The sequence below is a fragment of the Sphaerodactylus townsendi genome, linkage group LG14 (assembly GCF_021028975.2).
Source record: "Sphaerodactylus townsendi isolate TG3544 linkage group LG14, MPM_Stown_v2.3, whole genome shotgun sequence".
Taxonomy (NCBI): Eukaryota; Metazoa; Chordata; class Lepidosauria; order Squamata; family Sphaerodactylidae; genus Sphaerodactylus; species Sphaerodactylus townsendi.
The window spans coordinates 13,412,083-13,440,075 of record NC_059438.1 but is presented as its reverse complement, the minus strand read 5'-3'; the positions used below and the strand labels follow the sequence as shown (position 1 = coordinate 13,440,075).

The 27,993-nt window shown below is 44.2% G+C and overlaps 1 protein-coding gene across 6 annotated transcripts in view; it reads left to right on the top strand.

Moving 5' to 3' along the window:
- The window catches only part of FTO (FTO alpha-ketoglutarate dependent dioxygenase), a 250,439-nt gene that overhangs the window by 124,305 nt on the left and 98,141 nt on the right, over positions 1-27,993 (top strand). Inside the window, exon 9 of one of the 6 annotated variants that reach the window (XM_048515843.1) lies at positions 12,650-12,810. The exons of 4 other annotated variants lie outside the window; for them this stretch is intronic. In XM_048515843.1, the coding sequence (XP_048371800.1) occupies positions 12,650-12,755 (106 nt within the window). In that variant the 3' untranslated portion in view covers positions 12,756-12,810. Of the gene's footprint in view, positions 1-3,005; positions 3,049-12,649; positions 12,811-27,993 lie in introns of those variants that run through there. One more of the 6 variants, XM_048515846.1, reaches the window with a different exon arrangement.

Here is a 27,993-nt window from a genome sequence, read left to right as displayed (position 1 = left end):
AGTGTGCATCTTCAGAGGCATGGCATGACAAGAAGTGTGGACCGTGCCATGGAGAGAAACACTTCTTACCACAGCATGGCTCTGAAGATTGCAGAATAAACTGAATAATTCAGTTTTGCATATCTTGGGGAAACCAGGAGAGTGGGAACTTTCCTGACCTTCTCAGGCAAGCCGTTCCACAAGGTAGAGGCCAAAATGGAGAAGGCCACTAGTACAGAGCTGGTTTGCCTCTTATTTCCTTACTGCTGGTACCCTCAAAGCACAGGCAACTGAAATTGCTAGGCTCCCCAGCCTTGTGGGACAATGCAAGCCAGGCGCTTCAGAGGGATGGACAACTGCATAATCTTCAAGCAGGCATATTTGAGGAGTTAGTTCTACATTCTGATGCATGAACCACAAAGTGGCGTTAGCATCAGCTGTCATCATGCCTATTAGGAGCAGTGGTGTCTGCCAGAGGAAGAGAGGCAAGTTGCAAAGAGGGAGACTTGGCCATTGCTCGATTTCTGTCTGTTTTGGCTATCGTATCCATGTTGTAGCCAGGAATGAGGAGTAATTGCCCTTGGATTGAGAAAACACCTAACATGCATTGAGGATTCTTTTTTCCTCAACATCAGTCTATGCTTTCTTCTGTCCTTAGCAGAATGTCTTTTGGGCCTCTCAGCCTGAAACCTTCATAAAATCTGTTTACATTCTTGCTCACAATGAAACTTGATATGACAATAGTTGTTGAGCAACTTGAGCAAGCTCGGCAAATCAGTAATGTTTTCCTTCCTTCTTGGTGAAGTTTGGAACTGCCATTGCTCTTGGTTCCATCACTGTCTGTAGTAATGCAACTTTAACTCGGCTGAAAATTCACTGCGCAACCTTGGAGAACACTGGAATCGTCAACCAGATGGTAGGCAACATTTCCTTGGCTTGACATTTGGACATCTCTACTGTCTCTAAGGTGCGAAGAGTGGCCACCTCCCTAACAAACTTCCAAGAAAATGTAAATACTTTCCTGTTTCAGAAAATGGTTAAATTAAAGAATTTTAATGCATATTTATATTTTCATGGAGGCATTATTGGACAAACAGGCTTGTCCCTGAATGTTAGACTTTTAATATTTTAATGATTTCTTCTTCTTCTTTTGTCAAAAACTTGTTTTGTCAAAGACTTTCACAGCCGGAATCACAAGGGTGTTGTGGGTATTCTGGGCTGTGGGTTTTCCAGGATCCTTTGAAGATGCCAGCCACAGATGCAGGTGAAACATCAGGAGAAAATACTACTGGAACACGGCCATACAACCCAGAAAACCCACAACACCCTAGTGATTACTGTTGGATAATCTCCTCATAGTGGAGATTATGCCAGTTCACATTGAGCAGAGTGCACTGGAGGCCATAACGCAGCAAAAGCCTTACCATACATGCACACAGGTGTGGATCTCATATGTGTGTAAGTTTGCACAAAAGAAAGTTGGAGTCAGTTGGAGTTTCTAATCTAATAAAAAGAGTATTTATTAGTGAACTCCATTCTGGATAGAAAGGTAGGTAGAAAGGTTCACTGAGCCCTTTGGGGGTAGGGCGGTTTACCAAATTGGATAAATAATAATAATAAATAATAATCTATCCTAATCTAGCTGGATGGAGGCGGATGCGTGGAGCACCCATCCTCCCTCTAGGCATGGTGAAGTAAGATGGAGAACTGAGGCGAGAAGAAGGCGGAAGTTCCCTGAGAGTATCAGTCTAACATCAAAGGGATAGACCCAGCATGATAGAGTGAAGGTGTCAATCCCCAGGTCCCTATCTAGCCACTGGCTATCTCAGGGGTCTGCAACCTGCGGCTCTCCAGATGTTCGTGGATTACAATTCCCATCAGCCCCTGCCACCATGGCCAATTGGCTTGTTGCCATGGCCAATTGGCCATGGTGGCAGAGGCTGATGGGAATTGTAGTCTATGAACATCTGGAGAGCTGCAGGTTGCAGATTCCTAGGCTATCTAGTAAAACCCACTCTGTGGGTCGGTGCGGCGGTTTTGCAGATTATATTGTAACCATGTCAAGCTTATCAAGGGGGCCAAGTGAAGGAGACCTGATTTACCTAACTGGAAAATCAATACAACTATTGTGCTTTTTAACCACTTGTAAGGCTCTGTTTTTGAGGAGGGAATGGCAGAGTTGCCAGATCCAGATTAGGAAATTCTTGGAGATTGGCGGTGGAGCCTGTGGAGGACGGAGACCTCAGTGGGGTGCAGTGCCCTCCAAAGCATCCATTTTCCCCTGTGTCCCGGCCCCTTGTAGTCTGTGGAGATGAGCTGTAACTCCAGGATATCTGCAGGCCCTACCTGGAAGCTGGCATCCCTGGGGGGAGACAGCATAGAGTCATTTCCTATAGTTTTAAAAAGAAGATTTGGTCACGGAAAAGGAGAGCGGTGCTCTAATGGTGCAGACTGGGCTGAAAGCATCCCCAAGTGCAAATTAATGGTCCCTCTTCTGTCTTGATGGTACTCTTAGAGGGATGATCTCCTTGACCCCTGGAAAATTATTTATAGCAACTGATGAGAGCCCGAAGAGGGGAGGAAGGAGATGGAGTCAGAGAGTGATACCGGAGATGGAGCATTTTTATAACACGCTGGAATTTCTGGAGAGCCATGCCAGCGGAGAACTTTGGAAGAAACGCTTGAAACCCAGGGCCTGCAACCGAGTGGTTTCTCCAGATGCTCATGGATTGCAATTCCCATCAGCCCCTACCACTGCGTGGCCACCGGGCTGGATGGGAATTCTAGAACCACTTTAACATCTGGAAATGCAGGTTGCAGACTCCCCGCCATGTTTCCTTTCGTATCCTGATGGTACCTGGCACCCTAACTTCAGTTCAAATCTTGCGTTTTTTTGGTTCATATTGTTATATTGGATAGGGTAGGAATTACCTAGACTGGTGATGAAGGCTGGAACAGAACAAGCCAGAGGGGTATTTAAAATATTAAAGTTCGGGGGTTTTTTTGTTCGTTCGTTTGTTTTTAAGAACCCTCGAGGACAGCCAGAAAAATTGAGAATTACAAGAAGCGGAAGAAAGACCTTAATGAAGTTATCGATGAGATGATGCAGGCGGCATGCAGACTACAGAGAGCGAAGTGGCTCAGAATTCTGGCAGAAGAAGTTATGTGGAACGACAGAATTTTCCGAATCCCATTGATCTGTTCTCCCACATATATACCCAATAGCATATTCTTTGCCTCCAAATGAACCCTGCCTCTTAATTTGCATCTATTTAATTTATGCAAATGTATGCCAGTCTAAAACAAACCGCTGACTTCCCAGGGAGCCTCGATGCTTCGTTTGAAAAGTAAAATTCTGAAAAGGATACAACTAAGTTTCCTCATTTAAGTTTGTTTCTGTCACTGGCTCATTACTGGTTGGTGTTACATGGAGGAACAGACGTGTCTGTGGTCCCCCGTTTTGATCTGTTTTCCCTTTTTTCATACATGTTGCAAGAGAGGCTTATTCACGTAGGTTTAAACTGAATCAAGCGAAGAGTTTTTTCCCCCTTTAATAAAAATATGGATGAATAATTGGTAAATAGCAGCTAGACATGGCGTCATTCTGAAGGCCTCTTGGTACCCCTGAATGCTGCTCCATCCATCACAACCAATAAGACCTCAAAAAAAAGTGGAGTAGCGGGCACCCAGGGATGGTTGAGGGACTGGCTGCACCTTCCCTATGAGGAGAGCTTTCTCGCAGCCGCTTGGGGACTCTTTTTTTTTAGTTTGGAGAGGAGACGGGCTGAGGTGGGATGGCGACTAAAGCCCTGCAAATGGCATGGGAGAGGCCATGGTGACAGGAGAGAAATTTTTCTCTCTTTCTCACAATACTAGAACCAGGGGGCATTCATTGAAAACGCTTAAAGGAATTAGGATCAATAAAGCAGCTCACTTCTTCACACAAACTGTGCACTTGGTGTTTGGAACATAAGGCCACAGGAGGTGTAGTGCATGGCCACTAACCTAGATAGCTTAAAAAGGGGCTTGAATAGATTCATGGAGGAGAAGCTGATTACAAGCTACGCCAATCTTGGATCCTCTTTGATCTGGAGATTGTGCAAATGTTCTTTTAATAGAGCAGGGTGAGGATTGGGAGCACACCAGCCGCAGAAAGCCATTATCTCACATTCTGCATGTGAGCTCCCAATGGCACCTGGTGGGCCACTGCGAGTAGCAGAGAGCTGGACTAGATGGACTCTGGTCTGATCCAGCTGGCTTGTTCTTATGTTCTTATTTCAGACCAGGCATTCAAGGCTGAGAAAACAGCTGGTGAAGAGGTGAGCCATTCCCTTTTCTCTTCTTCACTTAAAATCAGGAAAATAGTGTAAGGGGAAGAACAACTCCCCATCGCTATGCTGTGGTCATAATTGAAATTTGACTGGCAGGTGGTGGCTACAACTCCCTATTTATGACATTATTTGGAACACATTTTATACATGTTATCGAGAAAATTCAGTAGGCTAATGATTTAAAATTGCAGTCATTTAATGTGAGGTTTTTTTTAGTATTTGGATAATCCTGATGTTTAATAAGTTACTGGGATTGAGCAAGATTCTTGAGGGAGCTGATGTAGTGGCTAAGAGTTTCAAACCAGTATTTGAGAGTCCCAGGTTCAAATTCCCATGGAGGTTTGCTGAGTGGCCTTGGAATAGTCACACGCTGTATCAGGACTCAGCCGCATCTCTGGTTCTTTCCTTGCAGGTGACTTATTAGTTACTAAAAAAAACTTATTGGAACTGGAGATGCTGGGGGCAAAGTTCTAGACCACCTGCTCAGTCTGGGGCCCCAAAGAACCAAGCCATGTGGTTCGATTTAATTCAGTGTTGGATTTGGGTCCAGTCAGTGCAAGGTGAAGCTCAGAAGGATTGTTTGGATGCAGCCCTGTCTTGGGGACCCCATTCACCAATTTCCTGGTGCCTCTTCCTGTGAATTCGTATTCCTCTCTTTTTCCAGGAGCACACAGTGCCATATATGGTGTTTCTCCCTGCAAGGTATCTTAGCCTGAGAGAAATGATGATGATGATGATGATGATGATGAAGAAGAAGAAGAAGGAGGAGGAGGAGGAGGAGGAGAAGGAGGAGGAGGAGTAGTTTGGATTTATAGCCCCCCTTTCTCTCCTGCAGGAGACTCAAAGGGGCTTACAATCTCCTTGCCCTCCTTCCCTCACAATAAACACCCTGTGAGGTAGATGGGGCTGAGAGAGCTCTGAGAAGCTGTGACTAGCCCAAGGTCACCCAGCTGGCATGTGTGGGAGTGTACAGGGTAATCTGAATTCCCCAGATAAGCCTCCACAGCTCAGGCAGCAGAGCTGGGAATCAAACCCAGTTCCTCCAGATTAGATACACGAGCTCTTAACCTCCTACGCCACTGCTGCTCCTAGCTAGCTTACCAAGCTTTGTGATAGAGGGTGGATTTGAACCTCTGTCACCTGGTCCTGCTCTGAGACTCTTAGCGACTACACCACACTGGCTTCACCACTCTTTTCCTTTGAGTGAACTACGTCCATTCAGTATGGATGTTTCTTCCACTTGTAACCAATTCAGAGCTCCATGAAACTTTGCAGTGTGGGCTTCGGTCATCTCACCATGGGATCTTCCAGTCTGTCAGCCCGTTGGGCTTTCAATAAAGATTTCCATTCATTAGGTAAATGAATATTCATGGAAGCTGTGTGGTATTATTTACCTCAGGAACTTGTGGTCTCGACTTCCATCAACCCTGGCCTGCGTGGAATATACAAATGAAGTCACTGGGGCTGTAGAACCTTGGGGAGCGCTTTTATAAAGCTGGTGAATTATGCGAGCTTTCTTCCTTGATGTTAAGGGGAGATAAGTGTACTTTCAAAGCCCCCAAATTTGTCTTTAGCTGCCGTGTTAGTCTTTTAATCAGAATGATTTTTGACCATCTTGGTCAAGGTTGATTTGAAGAAATGCCCCAGAGAGGAAAGGTTAGCAATTTGTCCGCCCCATAATGGATTAATCGCTAGCTGTACAGTGTGTTTATCTTAAGGAGACAATTTACCGCACATGAAGAGTAGTAATTTTATTTTATACTAGGGGTGTCCCCGGTGTATCTTAGTCATTTCCTTTGCCATGTATTTTCCCAGTTATAGATAAAGTCTAAATTCGGCTGTCAGCTCAAGGAAGTGGCTGAAGATGGAGACAGTTTATTGCCTGCTTATCTTGCCTGTAGGTGACACTGTTCCATCATTTATCAAATTGTTTTTCAATATCTTGTCCAGGGACAAATATGAATATATTGTGTGTGGGAGGAGGGGGGGGGAGAGACTTGGGAAAGAGACAAATACCTTTCTCCTCTGACCGTTAGTTAGAGAATGGACAATTAGTCTGATTGTCTCTTCAGGCGGGGTTTTATACAGTAAGTTTCTGATTCTGGGAACTCTGGCATCAGTATACCCATTTGGTAGGAAACTTGGATGAACAGTATGTAAAAATGATCATTCTCCAGTATCTGTTTGGGCAACTGAGGTAAAAGTGGACGGATGAAGTACCCAGTTGTAGAACTTAACTTAATCCTAGGGTGAGTGGTTGGGATAAAAAGGCTAAATTGGGACCTCCATATTCAAAAGCAGTGTACCTCTGACCAGTGATACTCAAGACTACAAGAGGGGGAGAGTGCAGTTTCTGTGCTTCTGTTTGTCAGTCTTACAGGAGACCGGGTCAGCCGTTGTAGGAAGCACATTGCTAGATGAGGTGGGGCATTGGCCTAACCCAAGAGTGCCATTCTTATATTCTTCGCTACTGAGAGTATAAAAGGCTCTTGTAAGCTCGATAACATGGAATGCTGTCAAAAGCACTGGAGTCCTTACCTGTTTTTACTGTAAGCAAAATATTACCCTTCAACTCACCTTGTTCCCACTCTAAACTTGCTCCCATTGTGTTCCTCATGAAGAAGAACGTACTATCTATCAAGTTGCAACCAATGCACAGTGACCCCAGTCCATGGGGTGTTTCAGGCAAGAGGTGAGCAAAAATGGTTTGCCGTTGCCTTCCCCTGCATAGCAATCTTTGACTTCCTTGGTGGTCTCCCATCCAAATACTATCCAAGGCTGACCCTGCTTAGCTTCCAAGATCTGAGAAGATCAAGATCTTGTCAGGGAAGAAGTAGTTTGCCATTGTCTGGACTTCCTTGTTGGCCTCCCATCCAAGTACTGACCATCCCAAGATCTGGTGAGTCTTGACTAAGCTGTCATACTCGGGAGGTCTGTAGTTCCTTATAAGAATTCTAATAAAAAGAAAATAAAACAACAAGAAGGGAGAGCCCTGTTGGATGAGAGCAATGTTCTGTGGTCCAGAATCATGTTCTCATAGCGGCCAGCCGAGTATATTGAGAAGTCTTAAAAGCAAGACATGGAGGCTAAATTTCCCCCCTGATGTTATCAGATGACATTCAGAGGTGAAAGCTCTTGGTCTTCACAGTGCGTAAGAGACTTCCCTCTGTGATACACCTCTGAAGATGCCAGCCACAGATGCAGGTGAAATGTTAGGAACAAGATCCACCAGTCCACAAAGCTTAGAAAACCCACCAGAACCAGTTGAATCCGGACGTGAGTTTGCATGCGACAACAGACATTGTCTAAGAAATTGAATTGAGCCCCAATCCTTTCCTAAAATCTGGCTACTGTTACCAGCCATCCCTTCTAATGTTCTTCTTAACTCTTCCTGCTGTCCTATGGGCTGGGGCACAGTTCTTTCCAAACTCTCTCAAGCCCCACCTACCTCACAAGGGGTCTGTTGTGGAGAGAGGGAGGGAAGGAGCTTGTAAGCCGCTTTGAGACTCCTCACGGTTGAGAAAAGCAAGGTATAAACCCAAACGCTACTCTTCATGTTGTTCTCATTTTTGGTTCTAGCCACAAATAAAGGAGTGAATGCCTTTTTCATGCAGATGTAATTTCAGATATTTAGCTGAAGGTGTTGTCCTAATGTGAACTGAGTTCGATGCTCTTGGCAGAAAGCAACGTGCATTTCTATAACCCGGGTATGTGCTACGGAGCATTCCTGCCTCCTCTTTCATACTCCTTGGGGCTCCCATTCGTTTCCCCATCAGGAATGTGTACATTGGCAGGGAATTGTAATTAACCCCTGGAAAGCGCTGGTTTCTGCTCAAACCGCATGTCCAGCGATGATATCACAAGCTCCCCCCTTCGTTTCCAGTTTCGCTATCAATTATGCCATGTGTTTCACCCAATTGGTGCTACCCTCCCTGTGTTAATTATAACCTACAAGACTGTTACAGTTAATTTTATGGCAGGCATATTGTGTCTTGGAGGCTCTGGAGCGACTCATAAATTATCTTGAAGGTAAAACGCAACTTGGGGAACTAGTTATGAAAATTCCATCCATCTCTCTTAGGAGGTGCAGCTGCTACTGTCAGCTGCCTCGTCGTTGCATTGTGAAGGAATTATGGCGGATGAGGTTTAAGAGGCAAGGCCCGGGCTGTCACCGAGGAGAATGCCTGTCCTGGCCCTGTCAGACAAGTACCTCCTGCCAATCCCTTGTGGTTTCGCTTTTCAAGCCGTAAAAGGCAGGCCGGTGCAGGTGGATAGTCCCCGAGCTGTCTCTATTCATTACTTTACAGCAACTTGTTTTAGGTAGGCAGGTATGGAGACCTTTCTTCCTCCCCCTCTTCACCGTTGTCAAGATGGTTAGCGGTATCGTCTACCGGGTGCGGGCGAGAGAGAGAGAGAGAGAGATGAACCCGGTGCTGTTTGATGATGGCGCTTATGCGCCGAGGACTGCAGGGGGAGAGCCGGGGAGGGTTTGGAGATTAGTCCCATAAAGGTAACCGCAGGTGCATGCTTGCCCACTGGAGCAACTCACTGGTCTGTAAAATCATTGTTCGTTTAATTGTAGGGAAGAACAGCAGAGGGTGTTTTTTTTGGAGTAAACACTGCTGGGTTTGCCTTCGGCCATGCCCATATGGCCTGATAGGGTGAGACTCAGCATGGCACTGGGTGCCTCTGAGTTTCACGCTAAAGAAGCAAGTGTGGGTTTCTGCAGCAGGTTAGCAGGAACCCACACTTGGTTCTGGTTTTGTTCTATTTGGTGTAAACCAGCTTATGGGCTGAACCCTTTTGATAATCTGAGAGCACAAACCTATGGAACCCCAACCCCACTTATTTGACGCAAAGTTTAACATGGCAATTTGAACTGAATAATGAAGTTTTAGCATGGCAGTGCCTGGTTTCAGCTCCGGGCATGCATTACTCGGGAGAAAGCTTGGTGGTAGCCGGTGGCTTTGCTTTGAAGCAACTGTGCAACGCTTCAAATGGGTGAATCACGACCCTAGGAGGGGCTTTTTACCTCCTAGAAGCAAATCCCATTGCCAGCAACTGAGCTTACTCCCAGGTAAAGGATCACACTTTCGTTCTTCCTATGAAAATCAATAGGGTTTAACAGCGCTTAACAGGGTTACCTACACTGCTTCCCCAAAACTAGGTCTTAGGTTTAATGCTAATAATCTCCCTGAAATAATTACACTATTGTCACATGACGAACTCTGTGCACGCGTGCCCACAGAGAGGGCTCTGAGTGCCACCCCTGGCCCCCTGTGCCATAGGTTCGCCACCACTGGTGTAAACTGTACGTCATTCACCTCTTCCTTAAGGGCTAATGAGTTCAAAAGCAATACGATATCGACGTTTCGGTTTCCATTGTTTGAAATGGCTGTCCTATGGTTGTGTCTTGTGAGAAAGTTAAATCTTATTTGAGGACCTTACAACTTTCGTATTGCAGCAGATACATAGTGAGAACCCATCAGTTTACATAAATAAATTATCAACTGAAATCTATCGATAAACAATATGCCTTTACAATATTAGACTTGTTTAAAACATTACAGAATAATTGTGGATCAATTATTTTTATTAGAGCAAATGTTACCAAAGCAGGCTTGTAACATAATTCTTTCCTTTATGATTCACATTACCCCTTCTTAATGAAATGGTCTCCTTCTGTCCAAATCAATTTTAAAAAGTTTACATCAAAAATCAGAAAAGACATTGTATTGTTGACATTTCAAAACCTAATTGTGGAGATTATTTTTTTCCCAAATATAACTCCAAAAAGTAGACACATTTCACTAGTTCTGACAAAGAACAGTAAACCCATTCCAGCAAGCAAAAAATTCTTGGAAATGGTGTTTCTAAATCACTGCCAGTCCCTTCTGTGGTCTACTCCTATCTAGCTATGGTTGTAATTATTCCATCTGTGTAGACTTTCTGAATAATTTCCAGTGAGTCATGAAAATATTATCCAATCAAAAGTACGAATGACTGGTTGATTACAGTCAAAAACCAGCACAGAAGTTAATACAGGAATAAAAGTAGGCGAGATCTGTGAAGTCAAAATTTGAAAGATTTCTGTCATGTTTCAAATCTTACCAGTTTCATCCTAGAACAGTGGTGGCGAACCTTTGGCACTCCAGATGTTATGGACTACAATTCCCATCAGCCCCTGCCAGCATGGCATGCTGGCAGGGGCTGATGGGAATTGTAGTCCATAACATCTGGAGTGCCAAAGGTTTGCCACCACGGTCCTAGAACAAGCTGAGCCAGAGGAAAGGTGGTTTGCTCACTTTGTACGCCCTGTCACATTTTTCTGATTCTCTCCTTTGCCCAAATGCGGTATTTTAATGATAAATCACGGGGTTGATGAGATACTGTTGATGTTACGACCATGTTTGTTAAACCTTTCCACTAGATGGCATCTTGGGTTTCACCTACTCTCTTGAAAGCATTTATTGCATACTAAAAAGCTGGACGAGCTGGACAAAACCACCCTCTTTTTTTCTTCATTCCTGAACTCAGTTTGTTGATTTCTGTTCATTGCCAATCATCAGAGGATGAAAAGTTTAAACGAAACACATTAACGTTAATTTAATAACTACCAACATAGCATGTGATCCTGGTGCGCCCATTCTCCCCTTTTCTGATTACATTCACAGCATCGGAGTCTGTTGCTTCACCCGTATTCTCATTGCTACAGTGCGACTCACTTATTTGAGGGGGGAAATGTTAACGGAAGAACGAATATTTGCTAATTCATCTGTCTTTGCTGTGATTGTGTTGTCATCAATGGACTTGGCTCTTTGCCTAGAGAAGAAGAAGAAGAGGAGGAGGAGGAGGAGGAGGAGGAGGAGGAGTTTGGATTTATATCCCCCCTTTCTCTCCTGTAGGAGACTCAAAGGGGCTTACAATCTCCTTGCCCTTCCCCCCTCACAACAACCACCCTGTGAGGTAGGTGGGGCTCTGAGAGAGCTCCGAGAAGCTGTGACTGGCCCAAGGTCACCTAGCTGGCGTGTGTGGGAGTGTAGTGGTTGATACTGCGTATTTATTTACAAAATCTGCCTCTTGACTTACTGCCCTTGCAAAGACCACTGAGGCAAGTAACAATTTAAAACATTTGTAACACAACGACATTTTAAAGTCATTAAAATCACCCCCTCCCAAACACATATCATTAAAACAATTAAAATACAGCACATAAACACAGTAACTAAAATACTGGTTAGGGAGGAAGGATCACTGAGGGAATGCCACCCACTGGCAGAAGAAGGCAACAGATGGAAACAGGACCAAATAGACCTTTTCCCAGGTTGTCACTCACCTAATCTCACCTACCTACTGAGTCTAAAGATATAATGGTGTAGTACCATCTTGACCCAGGTTAAGTCTATATTTAGGCATTCGGACCTCTCAAAACAGAGGCTTGTAAAGGGTCTGAAGACAATCAGCGATTGTATTTTGCCTGAAGATACTCTCAGAAAGTAGCCTTGTTGGTAGAACATCTAGATTCGAATCCAGTAGCATCTTACAGACCAATTAGATGTTTGGGGTGTAAACCTTCGACTGTCAAAACTCCCTTTGTCAGATAAGAATCAGAATAGAGGTCCGGCAATGGGATATACAGACTCAGGCCTCTTCCATCCCAAGTAGTATCTGAAGAAGAGACTCTCAAAAGCCAGCATGGTGTAGTGGTTAAGAGCAAATGGATTCTAATCTGGAGAACCGTGTTTGATTCCCCACTCCTCCACCTGAGTGGCAGAGGGTTATCTGGTGAACCAGATGTGTTTCTGCTTTCCTACATTCCTGCTGGGTGACCTTGGGCTAATAGTTACAGTTCTTCGGAACTCTCTCAGCCCCACCTACCTCACAAGGTGTCTGTTGGGGGGAGAGGAAGGGAAAGGGGCTCACAAGGTGTCTGTTGTGGGAAAAGGGAAAGGGGTTTGTAAGTCACCTTGAGTCTTCTTACAGGAGAGAAAGGTGGGATATAAATCCAAACTCTTCTTCTTCTTATACTCCCAAATCTTTTTTGTTTCTGAAGTGCTACTAGACTTGATTCTCCAATACATGTACTCAGGACAAATGACAAAATGGATATGTGATCTTTATTTATTACCTTGAACATGAATGAACATTTGTTGACCAGTTAGACTGAACAGCATGTGAGAAAGGGTCTGAAGCAGTTCTGTAAGTGACAAAACTGAGAGGTACTAACATTCGTTCCAAGGCTCTTCAGATACAGGATTCCTCCCCCCCCCCCAAAAAAAAACTTTGTGCTTGTTAAAGATGCAGATTTATTTGCCCGAATCATTTTTGATTTGACACAGGAGATGTGGAGACGTTTACTTCTGTTTTATGCAAGTAGCAAAAGGAGATGTTGGCATTTTTGAAGAAACTTCATACACGCTCACAGATGGCTCTGCTCAGGTGTGATTTTAATTACAGAGTGAAGGACTGCCCATCACGGTAGGCTGCCACCTTAATAAATGTCCTGAAGCGTCAACATGTCAAAATGCTTCTTTATGGAGTGCTTAAGATATTTTTTTTCTTAAAATATTCTTTTTTCCCCTTTTATTAGTTTTTATCTACTCCCCAGCCTTCCAAAAAGAGGGAGTTTATGAGGTGTGGTGGGTGACTTTACAGTCAATATTGGTAAATGAGGATATCTGTTGTTTTCAGAATAAAAATATGTCTTATCTATCTATCTATCTATCTATCTATCTATCTATCTATCTATCTATCTATCTATCTATCTATCTATCTATCTATCTATCTATCTATCTATCTATCTATCTATCTATCTATCTATCTATCTATCTATCTATCTATCTATCTATCTTCTTCTATCTTCTATCTTCTATCTTCTCTCTTTCTCTCTCTCTCTCTCTATCATTCATAGAAATTTAAATCATTATGCATCCCTTAATTGCCTTAGAAATGAAATTGTCCTTGGAACAAAAGATAAGTCAAATATGAATAAAGTGTTCAAAATAACCAAGTTATATATGCTTTAGTAAAATTGTGCTTTAACAATCAAAATATGTGTGTTTATCTATATATACACAGAGTTGAGGGGGGAGGGAGAGAGAGAAAGAGAGAGAGAACATGTTTCATGTAACCAGTCATAGAAAACAGTCCAAAATTTATATTCCTTTTAAAATGTCTTCTATGACAGGCATTTTCTACTACATGCTCACTTTTGATTGTCCAAAAGGAAAGGAAAGGAAAAACTGCCCTGATGTTTTAAGTAAGTTTTAGATAGTGTAATTCACTCACACACGTGTATGGATACATATTCTGGAATCCTCAACGAGATTCAACCATGCTTTGTGTGTATGTCTTTTAAATTTTAAAAAAGTAGTTCATTATTTCTACATCATGGCAGCTGATCACTGTCAGTTAATGTTAAAATGTTTATTCCAGTCCTTTCGTTACCCATCCCTTTTTACTAACAAATTTGACTTGGGAACAAAACTTGTTTTCACAAGGGTGATAACCAGGGTAGTGTGGTAGTTGGTATACTCTGGGAGATACAGGGACCAATCCCTATTCTTCCTTTAAACTCATTGGGAGACCTTTGGCCGGTCTCACACGCACACATATAGTGTTATCCATCACACAGGGTTTTTATCAGTGTATGATAGGAAAGGAGTACCAAGTATGCCACCTTATGCTATTCAGGATAAAAATATTCTAGATAGGTTGTGTTTTCCGATGGATAGCAAAAGTCTGGCACTGTGTGAATAGGATTTTAAACCGCCAAAGAAGATCAGTGTTAATTTAAAGGACCGAGATGTTTGTTCAGTTTCTTCTGAATAGGACACAACTGATACAGCCCTATTTTTTAAATGTAATATATTACAATAATGTTACACTGTCTCTCCCTTAGTGGGGAATTATGAGGGGCTCATGTTAGGACCTCGGTGTCCTGACATAGTTAATTATCCATAGATAATGGTTTTTCAGCAGTCGCTCTTGCAAGCATGCCAGCCGCGCTATAGAGGGCTTATTAAGTGCAGGCAGACTCAGGTGCAAAGCACCTATGCATTTCCCCCTGCCGGAACAAAACAGCTGTGTTTTCATTGCTGTGTTATACATCACATCGAGCATCTCGTTTATTATGGCCAAAGCTAATGATGCAAGAGGAAACGTTGATATCATCCCCCACCTCTACGCTAGAATGTGGGGTTATCTTTGTTGTAGAGATGTTCACTTGGGTTCCATAAATAATTTATCTTTCCTAACTCCAAACGGATCTCCGTTGTCACTGAGGTTGTTGTTTTAATCCAAAATGCTCAAGCTCTGGGGTTTATTATTTCAATCGTACTTTTTATTATTTATATTTATATTTTGTTTATTATTTATATTTATATACCGCCCTCCCCAAAGGCTCAAATAATGCATATTTTTAAAATCTTTTTTGCGTTAACAACAACAACAACAACAACAACAACAACAGCAACAACAACAACAACAACAACAACATGGATTTATATCCCATTCTTTTCTCCTGTAAGGAGACTCACGGTGGCTTACAAGCTCCTTTCCCTTCCTCTCCCCACAACAGACACCTTGTGAGGTAGGTGGCGCTGAGAGAGTTCCGAAGAATTGTGACTAGCCCAAGGTCATCCAGCTGGAATATAGGAGTGCAGAAACACATCTGGTTCACCAGATAAGCCTCTGCCACTCAGGTGGAGGAGTGGGGACTCAAACACGATTAAATTTGGGCTTTGCTGGCCACAATAAAGTGATAGCACCATCGAGCGCCGAAGGCTAAATGGATTTTGGTTGCTTTGTGGAAAGATTTATATGCCATGCTGTTAACTTGTAGGAGTTTGCAACTGTAGCAGAGTTAAAAATAAGCTTTGCAGAATAAAAATAAATAGACTGTTAAAAACCAAGAAACAATCCCAAATCATTCAAAAAGGCTTGGAAACACCTGGGGGATAGACAAAGGACTGGTACTTGATGGGTAGGGTGGTGAGCTTCCATCTCTGTGACTACTCCCACCCTTGGTACTGGTCACTGGCACTGAGGAGCTGGAGCAACTTCTTTCCTTCTTGTTCTCCAAGCATCCCCAACAACAAACAAGCTTCATATCCCCAGACTTTCTGGACTTTTATGAGACTTAGAGAAGCATTACTGAGCATGTACAATGTTTGTTTCTATGTTTGAAGACACCTAGTGGGTTGGAAGGAAAAGAACTTTATTTGGTCTGGTGAAGTAAACAGTGAGGGGAGGGGGTAGCAGCCATAGATGATAGCCAAGAGTCTTGGCCTCAGCCATGACCCCGCCCCTCGCCCCTCACCACTTCCTGCTTCCTCCTGTGGCAGGTACCTGATATTGTTACGCTATACATTCCTCACTTCCTAAGCTGTCACTTGAAGGGATGGGGGAAATATTGCAACACAAGATGACCAATTAGGGTTGTCAGTCCTTGGCCAGCAAGCCCCAGAAGTCTGGGGAGCAGTAGTCCCTCTAACCATGGTAGGAAACTGCAGTGAAGTTCCCTACCACTGAGCCACACAGAGCTGCCTGCAAGGGCTCTGCAGGAGCACCCCTTGCTGGCAGTCACCTGATCTGTGTGGCACCAATACAGTGTCTGCATGGCCACACAACATTGCAATGGACACTCATCTGAATAGCTTGTACTGATGTCATGATACCATTTCAGGCTGTGTTACTTGATGTGACATCACCACAGCTCTGGATGCTCTAGCATGTTCCTGAAACTCTGTGGTCAAAGTTTTGGGGTAGAGTTTTGGGAAAATGCTAGAGAGTCCAGTGATGTGGTGATGTCATTTTTAGTAATGCTACCATTTCAGGCTGTGTTACTTGATGTGACATCACCACAGCTCTGGACACTCCAGCATTTTCCTGAAACTCTATGGTCAAAGTTTCGGGGTAGAGTTTTGGGGAAATGCTAGAGAGTCCAGTGATGTGGTGATGTCATTTTTAGTAATGCACCCAGGAAGGGCATTGGGGTGTCACTGGATGCTGTCTCCCCCAACACCTGGTGGTGCTTCAGTGGGGATTTACCTGCTGAAAGCAGACAAATGGCATGACGATTACTTTTTGATAATTTGACTCAGGGCTGCTCTTTTCAACAGTGCCCTGTTTCACCTCACTGTTTCTGGAAGCAGAATTTCTGTTTTTGATAACGTGTAGCTCTACCCTGCTTTTTTGGTGGTAGCCTCTTGCCTGCAACATCCAGTTCCACCCAAAGTCAGGGTGCCTAATTTTAGACTTGATCCAAGTTTCCCACTGTTTTAACCGACAGCTGTTGGATTCGTTAGCAAGCTGTAACTGATCTTGATATTTATTTTCTTTCAAATCTCCAATATAATCAAAACAAGAAGCATGCGGCCCAGGATTGCAAATGCTTTTCGATCCTTTGTTGTCCGATCCACACAATTTTCTCTCCAGCAGGATTAGGTGAAACAGAAAACCGATATAGCTAGCCACTGGAATTGCCGGCTTGTAATTTAGAAATATCCATTTTATCCCATGTAATTTCTTTGCTAAGATTCCTGAGTCTGAATCTGATACCAGGTAGGAGCCAATTCAAACAGTAACCATTTATAGTCGTTCAGACCAGTTTAGATTTCACCATAATGCAAAGCAAAAGAGGTATCTTGGCTTTCATTCAGGTGTGTGATGGGGGCATTTCAAATTTAGCATCAAATGTTGCCATATGTTCCTTTCACAATTGCAGACATTTCTAGGATGCCAGCCGTAATGTTAAAGCGCCCCAGCATCGCCATTCTTGGAAAGCCTGGCCCATCATTAAGAGATCCGTCGTGAGCACTTAATTTTATCAAATAGAGCTGGCCCGCATTGCAACTGGTTACAAAGATGATTTATCCTGAGTCCTTGCGACTGGCCACAACTTTGTAACAGAGAGAGAGAGGCTGCTAGGGTGAAGGAATTCCAGCCTTGGATAATGAGACTTAATAGATGCATCCCTTTGGGCATGTTTGACAAGAACTGTGAAGGTAAGAGTCATGTGGCATTAATGAGAATGGAAACCTTCTTTCATCTGATCGTATGCCCCCAAGATAAAGCCAAAATACATTTCAGGCTGGAATGCTGTTGGGTTGAGACGGATTCGGATATTTGATGACAGAGGCCATGCGGTCCTTCGCTGTGGTAGGGACCATCTCCAGCAGACAGCGCCATCCAGGGGCGTGTCTACAGAGAAAGGCACTCAAGGGAAGTACTGAAGTTGCACCCCCCTCCCAAATCCATCAGGTCTTCCCCATCTTGGAAGACCAGCTCTCCAGCGGCCAGGTCTACCTGTTCCTTTCATCCTTTGCCCATTACTTTCATTTGGGGATAGACCAGCTTTACAGAGGGCTAGTCTGCCCACCATTAAGAAAATCTGTTTACCCATTGCTGCCTAATGGTGGGTAGGCCAACCCTCCAAGCAGCAGTGGCTCCCTCCTTTGCAAAGGAGCAACCTGGGCACTCTTAGGCAAGGGGTGCCCAAGATGCTGGCCTGTGTCTTTAGCCTTGATAAAAGACACATTAGGCAGTTGAGTGAAACTTTCCCTGGGAAAACTGGTGATGGTCTTCAAATCAAAGGATCGGTATTTATTAGGTGTTAGTAATTCTGTTTATAGGAAAATATCCTATAGGAAAGACCTGTCATCAATATTGATGGGACTGTTATAGTGTAATAAGAGACTCATAAGATATATAGCAGTGTGTACCAGCGTGGTGTAGTGGTTAAGAGCAGATGGATTCTAAGCTGGAGAACCAGATATGATTCCCCACTCCTCCACCTAAGTGGCAGAGGCTTATCTGGTGAACCAGATGTGTTTCTGCACTCCTACATTCCTGCTGGGTTACCTTGGGCTAGTCACAGTTCTTCTGAATTGTCTCAGCCCCACCTACCTCACAAGGTATCTGTTGTGGAGAGAGGAAGAGAAAGGAGCTTCTAAACCTTACAGAAAAGAAAGGTGGGGTATAAATCCTCCTCCTCCTCCTCCTCTCCTTCTCCTTCTCCTTCTCCTTCTTCTTCTTCTTCTTCTTCTCCTTCTCCTTCTCCTTCTCCTTCTTCTTCTTCTTCTTCTTCTTCTTCTTCTTATTATTATTATTATTATTATTATTATTATTATTATTATTATTTATTATTTATTATTTATTCAATTTCTATACCGCCCGATCCCCAAAGGGCTCTGGGCGGTGAACAACATAATATATAAACAATAAAAAGGAGCAAATCCGGTAAAATACAAACATAGGCTCCGTCAATAAAACATCTTAAAATACATAAAAACAGCGGCTAACAATTCCTGTTCTTCTTCTTCTTCTTCTTCTTCTTCTTCTTCTTCTTCTTCTTCTTCTTCTTCTTCTTCTTCTTCTTCTTCTTCTTCTTCTTCTTCTTCTGGATAAAGGTGCTGGGGTGAGTATCAGCCCTCCTTAGTCATTAGGTATCCATTCAAACTCCATATCGCTCTGATGTTTCCTTGTGGGACCACACCTATCCTTGTGTAGGGATGTTACAGCCCTTATAATTGCCCCTAAGGATTATGGAAGTAGTCTGACCACTAACACCTAAGGAAATATTCTTCAAGCCACGTATCTCAGAATGTAAACAATGAGTGAATGATATGATTGAATCTAGGCCTTTGTGCTTCTAAGCCGAACTCTTATCGAAACATCTTTTGTACGATTCTACCTCTCAGAAGCTCTTCCCGCGCCATCCTGGGATGGATAACCTTAAGACGACCTTTGCACATCTGGGGCCATGTCCTAGCAAGAGTTGTCTTACATCCGTTGACTTCAGCTGGGCTGGCGTTTCTGACAGACGTGTAAACAGATGCAAGCGTTGTTGCTAATGACAGGTGATTATAAGTGCAGTGGGTGCCAAAGTAATTAAACCGCTCTTTGACAGGAACATTTGGCGATGTGGTATTTCAGCATTAGAAAAAAAATGTTGCAACACATTTCCCCCCGCTAAGCTGTACATGGCCTGCATAGCATTAATTATGATTCTTGGGAATTTTTCTCTTTTCTAAGATATCAAGATATCAAGCAAAGTGAAGAACGAGAATGTGTGTTGTGACTCCACCAAAGAGCTTGTAGCTACAAAATAGGATTGCTTCTGTTACTTTACGGAATGCCAAGATCTCCCTTTTTATTGTCATTTCTATGGTCTTTTCCCCAATTCAAAAGTTGCTACTGTTTTAATTGAATTTGTTCCTTGGCAAACCTACTTATTTATTCTGTGATCTAGCAGATGGCAGGTTGGGCCTGGCTGCAAAGACTTGGATTCAAATCACCGCTCACCTGTACAGCTCAGTGGTTGGCCTGGGACTGATTGGCATCTCTCAACCTAACTTAGGTTCCAGTTTTTTGCAAAAACAGAACCAAGCATGTCCACGTATGCCCATATTAGCTCCTCGGAATTCAGGGTGAGACGTTGAAACGTATTGCTAAATAAATGAAGGGTTAGATCCAATGACTCCCTTGGACTATACACTATCTTTCTTTGATGTATGGAGATTAGAAGGCTCACTTGGTGAAAGGGAGTCATCTAATCCAACCCATAACAAGCCAGTGCAGATGGAGAAGGCCATTCTAGATCATTCTCATCTAGCCATGAGCATGCATGATGGTATCTTTTTCCATTCCTAAAGCTAAGAACTTTGGTCAGCAACTGGATGAGATGGTAACAGGAATCTTCAAGCACGTTTGAGTGTTCCGGAACATACTTTTCAATGTGTTTGTATAGCTTTGGACTTCAGAGCCCACATTGCTCTCAGCTGGAGTGCCACAAAAAATCCATTTGTGTAAGCCATGTCTGTGTGAAATAAGGCCATAGAGAACCGTTCTGAGTCATCGCTCCACCACTGGTGACTTCTCAGAGTTTAACAACAAGCTGCTTCTGGAAGAATTTCAAAATGACTTTGTTTGGGTCTCCCTCCCCTCCCTTGCATGCCACCCCTCCCTCCCCTCGTCTCCCTCCTCTTGCATGCCACCCCTCCCCCTCCCTCCCTTCCCTCTCCCTCCACTAGGGTGGGTGGGCCATGTCCAGATGCCGGGCCCCCTCCCTCCCCTCCCTTGCATGCCACCCCTCCTTCCCCTCCCTCCCCTCCCCTTGCATGCCACCCCTCCCCCTCCCTCCCTCCCCTCCCTTCCCTCTCCCTTTGCTAGGGTGGGTGGACCATGTCCAGATGCCGGGCCCCCTCCCTCCCCTCCCTTGCATGCCACCCCTCCCTCCCCTCCCTTCCCTCCCCTTGCATGCCACCCCTCCCTCCCTCTCCTTCCTCCCTCCCCTTCCGTTGCATGCCACCCCCCTACCTCAGAATTTAAAGCGTATAGCTTGGCATTAGGTCAAGGGAGTTGGGGAGGTAAACTTATAGAAAAAATCTTACATAGCTATTAAACTTAAATTTTAACATGTGACTTGCTCTAAACCTTCAGTAAAAAGGCGACAGAAATCTAATTGGGTCTACAAGTTTTAAATCTTAGAGTTAGGCAGACTGGAATGAGTTTGGGGTCCGGATTTTTCAAGCGGACGGTTTTACTCCAGATATGATCTGATTTTCTTCCAAAGTATAGATAAGGGACTTTGTTTTTTGAATTTTCCGTTCATGGCATTCTAAATATTGTGGTCGCTAGTGAGCACGTTGGCATATTTTAAAAAAAGAGAGAGAAAAAGTTAAGCATCGCCGATCTTGAAAAAAGCTTCCATTGTCTTCTCCCTCTGGAGCCAGGGGGAATCTATCGAGTTATATTGTGCTGCCTCTTTCAGCGTAAAGTGTCATGAAGCATTTCTCAGTAATGACCGATACTGAATATGAGTTGACAGGACCTCTGGCTGGGTAGAACGGGTTCAATTACCAGAGATGTGGGGTTACCTGAGCTGTTTTGGGGAAAAAAGAAGAGTGAGAGAGAGAGACCGAGTGGGCAAATTGAACTTGATTTTTGACCTCTCGACTCCCAAGTAGCGTAGCAGCAAAGACAAACGGCTGATTAACCGCTCCTCCAACCTTTTTTAAGGGGGGGGGGTAGGGAGTAGCATGGTATGGCTTTCTCTCCTTTAAAACTGAGGGCACTCACACACAAACACACACACACAAAAAGTAATCGTAACATGACATATTTCTTCGAGGAAATACGATCACAGAGCGACGGCCGCGGGTGCCCTGGACATTTTCTCCCTTTCCCCGCACAAAGCCCAGCCCGTCATTCTATCTTGGAAAATATCTGAGACACAGTGTCCAGAAATCAATACAAGATAAAGTGATTGGTCTCTTAACCTCGCCTTTCTTTTTGTGTGTCGTTGGTTACGCTGCTCCTTTTCACCTGCAGCCAACCTGACGCCGCAGTAAATGAGAGTTTCTGCCATCAAAAGTATCTTCTCTCTTTCTCTCCCCCCCACCCCTGTTCTCTCTCTCTCTTTTTTCTTTTTTGCTACTTGGTGTTGAGAGGAATTTCACATTTGTTTCTAGTCCACCGCCTCCATCTCCCAGGTAGAGTTCTAGTCAAAGCGTCTAAGGAAACTGTTACCTTCCACTCCTGTTTGATGTCCTTTAGAAAGTCAATTAACTAACAGGTATTCTACGCCAGTTGTGGCATGTCTCCATGGCTGGCAATGAAAGCAAGAGACATTGGTTAATACTGACATGTGATCTTTGACTTCCTCCTGCTTGTACTCTTTCTCTCTCCCCTTCCCCTGCCTTCCCTGCAATTACTTCCTATTTCCTATTATGAATCGAAGCAGAATTACAACAGATATCACCATCTCCACTTTGATTTATGAGTGCTGCTTGATCGTAATATCCATCTCCTACCTCCTTCAAGAACACATTTCTGTTGTGCGATTAGAGCAGCGCGGGGAGATTTTTCACGAGCCGGATCTACCGTCATGGCGTGATGAATTCCCTTCGCGTAGGGCAGGATAGAGTTATTTCTTTTCTTTTCTATTAATCTCAGCCTCACTTAGTCATCAAGAACAACATGGCTCTTGTCGGCTTAGACAGATTTAAGCCAAATATTTTGGAATTCACGTTTAATAGAGGTTTAAATACTCTGTCAAAAGAGCGCCGGCTGCCAAGAGCAAAATTTGACAAAAAACTGAATCGACATACCAGAACACACACTTTCTCTCTCCCTCTCTTTCTGACACAGCAGACTTTTTAAAGTCTCAAGGGTTTACTTTGTGGCTACAGGATTTGAGGGGAGCACTCAGAGAAGGCACCCATGGGGGAGTGAAACTGAAAAGCATGGAAGCAGCCAAACCAAGACTTTTTTCTATCCCTGTTTCTGCAAAATTTACTATTGTAGTGTGTGGGACCGTCCTTTAGAGCAACCCTTTATTTCCAGTTAGTCCCAAAGTTATTAGCCCAATTATTGTCAGGAACTAGCAGATTGGAATGTGTCTTCCATATTTGAAAACTGCTTTCCAGTCGTTTCTGAGTTTGTTTCAAACTTTGTGACCTAGGAAAGACATATCTGACGGACCGTCTCTTCCTGTATGTCTCTCTGCACCAGCTATGGTCCTCTGACTGTCACCTTTGGGAGATCTCACTTCTTAAAACAGTCCACTTGGCTATTTACAAGAGCCTGTTTCTCTTCTGTGGTGTAAAATGGGTTCCCTGCGGAGGTGAAGAAGACACCATGCTTAGAGGTTTTCAGGAAGCAATATAAAGGCTGTTTTGAGAATCAGTGTGATGTAGAGTGTCGGACTAGGTGTTGACTAGGATCCAGAAAACTCAGGTTCAAATCCCCACTTTGCTATGGAAGTTTGTTGGGTGACCTTGGGCCATTCACTCACTCTTAGTCAGAACTCCGGCAAGTATTTGGATGGAAGACCTCCAAGGAATTCCAGGAGCACGATGCAGAGGCAGGCAATGGTAAATCACCTCTGAATATCTCTTGTCTAGAAAATCCTATGGGGTCACCATAAATCTGCTGCAACTTGTTGACAATCCCCCCCCCCCCCGAGAGGCCATTAGGGGAGGGATGTGATTGGTATGTGCTCACCAATGAGCTTTGATTGACATAATTTACCGTCAATTTATCAGATATACTCTCTCTGGATTCTGCTTAGGTTTCTATTAGGACAAAACAGGCGTGGCTGGGGCGTGGCCAGAAAGTTCCAGGGGCATTTCAGGGCAGGGCGGGCAGCACCACAGCAGGGGCGCAGGGCACCCGCACACCCTAGGTGCAGTTTCCCCTCGCTCCGCCCCTGCTTATACAGAATCAAATCATTGCTCCAACTAGGTTAAAATTGTCTACTCAAACTGTCAGTGGCTCCAGGGTTTCAGATAAAGATGTTCTATATCTCTTCCTGCCTGGTCTTTTTAACTGGAGATGCCAGGGATTGAACCTGCGATCTTCCGCTTGCAAAGTAGAAGCTGTTCCACTGAGCCTCAGCCCCTCCCTAAGCAATACCCCACCCAGGATCTCATTCTTCACCTAAGTTAATGGGGAAGCCCGTCTCTGTGTATGGATTTCCCATACATTATGGTGACCAGATGTCCCGCTTTTGGCGGGACAGTCCCACCTTAAAACAATTTGTCCTGCGTCCCACGGGTTTTTTGAACCGTCCCGATTTTTGGAAGGCTGCCACACTGCCTTCTGGGGCGCTCCCCGGTTTCCCGCCCTGTCACGGGCGCGTCCCAGAAGGCAGTGCGCTACTGCGGCTGTACACGCATGCGCGTGTGCGGCTACCCGGGTCCCAGTTTACAAAGGTGACAATCCGGTCACCTTACCATACATATGACAACATGTGCATGCCCAAGAACCTGACATTTTTCCAAACCTGCCAGTGGCCATTGAACATTCTGTAGCATGGAATTTCACTGGACTCTGGGAAGAGATACCTTTTCTTTCAAACCTGCAACAGGCCATTTAGTCCCATCAGATGCTGTTATGAAGAAAATACAACTTCCCAGGCTGCAGTAACTTGTAAGAAGCATACAGATTGCATTTATTCATGTGCCACAGATGTGCTGCACATTACATACTTGTGCAAATACTCATTAAAAGCTTCTGTAAATATGGGCAGTGCCGCTTGAAACCTAGAGCAAGAGGAGATGTGCGTGTCTTCTCCTTGTAGAAATCCAGCAGATCATTTTTTCTCTCTCCCCTTACAATTCCTCGCTTCCTTGCTGAGCACATAAAAGCAAAGCAGAGTTCTACTAAGGGTGCCACATCTGATGTCCAGCCCAGGAGGAAACATTTCCTTGCCAATTCTGTGAGGAACAATATCCCGCCAAAATCCACAGGGAAAATAGTTCATTTTTTTCCCTGTGTGTCGGCTCCAACAATAACACATCCCAACTAAACACAGAATTAAACTTCCTGTATTGGATCCCTCCATCTCGAAGTCCAAGAAATTGGGAATTCCAAGAAAGAAAATGGCAACATGATTGACATTTTTAAATCCCTTCCCCTTTTCCCTGCACTCAAATGCATCACTCCCTGAGCCGATGAACTAAAAAAATAATAAAAACAACATCTTTTAAACCATAAAAGTATTTATGCTACTTGATGTTGATCTGCCAAAGTAACCTCTCCACCCACACCAAAAAAAACCTCAGTTAAATGTGGTAGTGGGGGAGGAAATGATATGACTAAATGACATAGAACGAAACATTCGTAGGTTCAATTTACGCAGGTTCGATCAAATAGGGAATGTTCGAGTCAAAACAGCGGGCGCTGCGAAATTTGTAAGCGAGGTGTCGGAATGCTAACCCTTGACAGAAATGGACCTTGGATAGTTTCTCTCTGCGTTCGGTTGTGGACATTCTATTTTCCGGTTGCTCTTGGCGGAGATGATTAAAACCTGCATCCTGGAAGCGCCTTTTGCAAACCGGCCAGGGGAACATATGATACCATTTGCCGTTGCCGAATGCGGCCTGCTGTTCTTCTGTAATTATAATGGCCTGAGCAGTGTGGGGTTGCATCGCCTTCCTTAGCCATCATTAATCTAGCAAGCCTTCGTAACAGCGACCCATCTTGAAGAACAGCAGTCCTTGGAGCAAGAGGCCTTCGTGGAGAGCGAGGGATCGCCTCATTTCCGCGCGTTCTGCCGCTCGCAGGTCCTAAAGGATTCTGGGGAAAGCGTCCTTCCACCCCCTTGTTATTCCCCCCTGCCTCACTTATCCTCTTGATAGCTTCCTGCCCTCTCCTGCATGTTCCTTCCTTCCTCCTTCTTGCGGAAAGTTTATTTCCGTGTCTGGGAGCCTGTTTAGTACACCATATTGGAAGTGAAGGTACAGCCTTTTTTCTTTTCGCTTCCCCCCCCCCCCCCGCATGATTTCTGGCATGGCCGGGCAGTCAACTGGGATGTAATTAAGACTCAGAGAACAGGCTGTCTTCACCACAGGAAGGGCATGTTAGATGTTGCAGGGATTTGGGGCTGTCAGTTTGGCCAAAGCTGAAGATCGAGAGCCAGGGACAGACAACGCCTTCTTCCCCTTTCATTTATAATCCCTTTATGTACAGTGTATGCACTTGGCAAAGTTTACGGCTAACCTATTGGCTCCTGCTTGCGGGCCAATGAGGCCGGATTAGCATATGTTACATGTATATTTTAGTAATATTTTAAAAGCAAACGCAAATTTCCAAAGTGAATTATGCATGTACGACAGAAGCCGGGGCTGTGTTGTGGTGGGTGTCAAATCCCACATCTGTTTGTCCAGGCTATGGGTTTTACATTAAAAAGGCAGAAAGACTAAACGAAGTAAAACAGTTTTAATTTTTAACAGTTTTGGGCCGGCCCAAGGAAGCCCTCTCTGACAGTTTTAACTGACATTTGAATAATTGGATTAATTTAGGAAGGGGCACTTTGACGGCTTGACGGTTCTGCTTACACTTTCATACGTACTTAGATATAAATTTAGGGATCGGATCGAACAATTTAATTATTTAGTGTTACCGTGGCAAGCATCGCAAGACAAGATGCAAGATGCCACGGTTCGGAAACTTTGAATGGGATTTTGGGGAGGGATGAAGGAAGTGCCAGTTTTTATATCAAATCACAGTTTAGGGATGTTGCATTTATGAAGCCAGGTGGCTGATGAAGTGATCCTTTGCAGAGTTACTCCAATCTGTGCCCACTGATTTCAGTGGGTTTATAGTGGAGCAACTCTGGAAAAAGATTACTCTGTAGGTTCCATATTCCAGCTCCTCCATAGACCCATTATGTCCTCTTTGAAGATGGGATATTCTTTCACACTCATCTACTGTATGATTGGGAAGCTCAGCAAAACACCCTGGATTGTAAACAATGGTTACCAAAAAAAAAGTGTTTAATTTTTCAATGTGTATGTGTTTACGAAGGGACTCTCAAGCTCATTTTTGGCACGTTTTAAGATTTTGCACTGCATCTCCAACTAAAACAAATTAAACACAAGGGAACCAATAGATCCAACCGTCATAGATTTACTGTGGCATGAGCTTTCCTGGACTAGAGCTCATTTCCACACTCTTACATTCCTGCTGGGTGACCTGGGGCTAGTCACAGTTCTCTCAGAACTCTCTCAGCCCCACCTGCCTCACAAGGTGTCTGTGGGGGGGGAGGGGAGAGGAGGGGAAAGGAGCTTGTAAGCCAGCTCGAGTCTCCTTACGGGAGAGAAAGGCGGGCTATAATTCCAAACTTCTCTTCTTCTCTTCTCTCTGGATTGGGCTTTAATCTCATTTGGGTGCAGATCAAGGTGAGAATTCCCGTCTAAAGATTTGTGTCGTGCTAAAATCCACACCCAGCTGTCTTTTGATCAACAAATACTTGTTTCATCAGAGCATGTGGGGATGTGTGTGCATCTCGCCGTTAAAGTCATCAGCAGGCCTTCCATGGGCAAGACAGATTCATTAGAATCTGTAAGAATTAACTGATTTGCATTAGTTGTCTTTTTTTTTTTAGGAGCCGGGTGGCGTAGTGATTGAGTGCTTTCACTGCCACTCACACGGTCAGGAGTTCAAGCCCCCTGTGGGTCAGATATCCTGGCAGCTGGCTCATGGTCAACTCAGCCATCCATCCATTTCTTGGTCGGTAAATGAGCACCTAGCTCAGGGGTAGGGAACCTGCGGCTCTCCAGATGTTCAGGAACTACAATTCCCATCAGCCTCTGTCAGCATGGCCAATTGGGGAAAGCAATGGCAAACTACACCACAAAAATGGCTTGCCTATGAAATCACTGCTTGCAGTGGTACCCCAGGGTTGAACACGACTGAAGGGGAAACTTTACCTAGCTGTCTTTCGGGCTGCCGTTCTTCCTGGGTTGTTGCTGTCCTCCATCCCACATTTGACCAAATGTATAGTTGGACTTAACATTTAAACTATACTTCAGCCTTGAGCACATTACCTTGGAATTTTTATCAACAGCTTCACAAGGTAGGCCAATTTTATTCCCATACAGCAGGTGTGTGTGTGTGGAGGTGAAAATAAGAGAGTATGCCTTATTTAAAGACAGCTGGGATGCTGTATTTGAACAAGGAAATTTCTGGACCACATTTTGTTTTCTTGAACACTAACTCATCAGAACAAGGGCTTGGGTGCCGTCTTTTTCCCAGTGAATACCACCAGGGCACACCCAAAGACTTTGGCCTTCACAAAATGGCAAGCACCCTTAAGCTGTTTGCTGTGAATCTCCGGAAGACCTTTCAAAACGCTGTCGAAATGGACTAGGTTTTTCTTTGCAGACAGAATGTT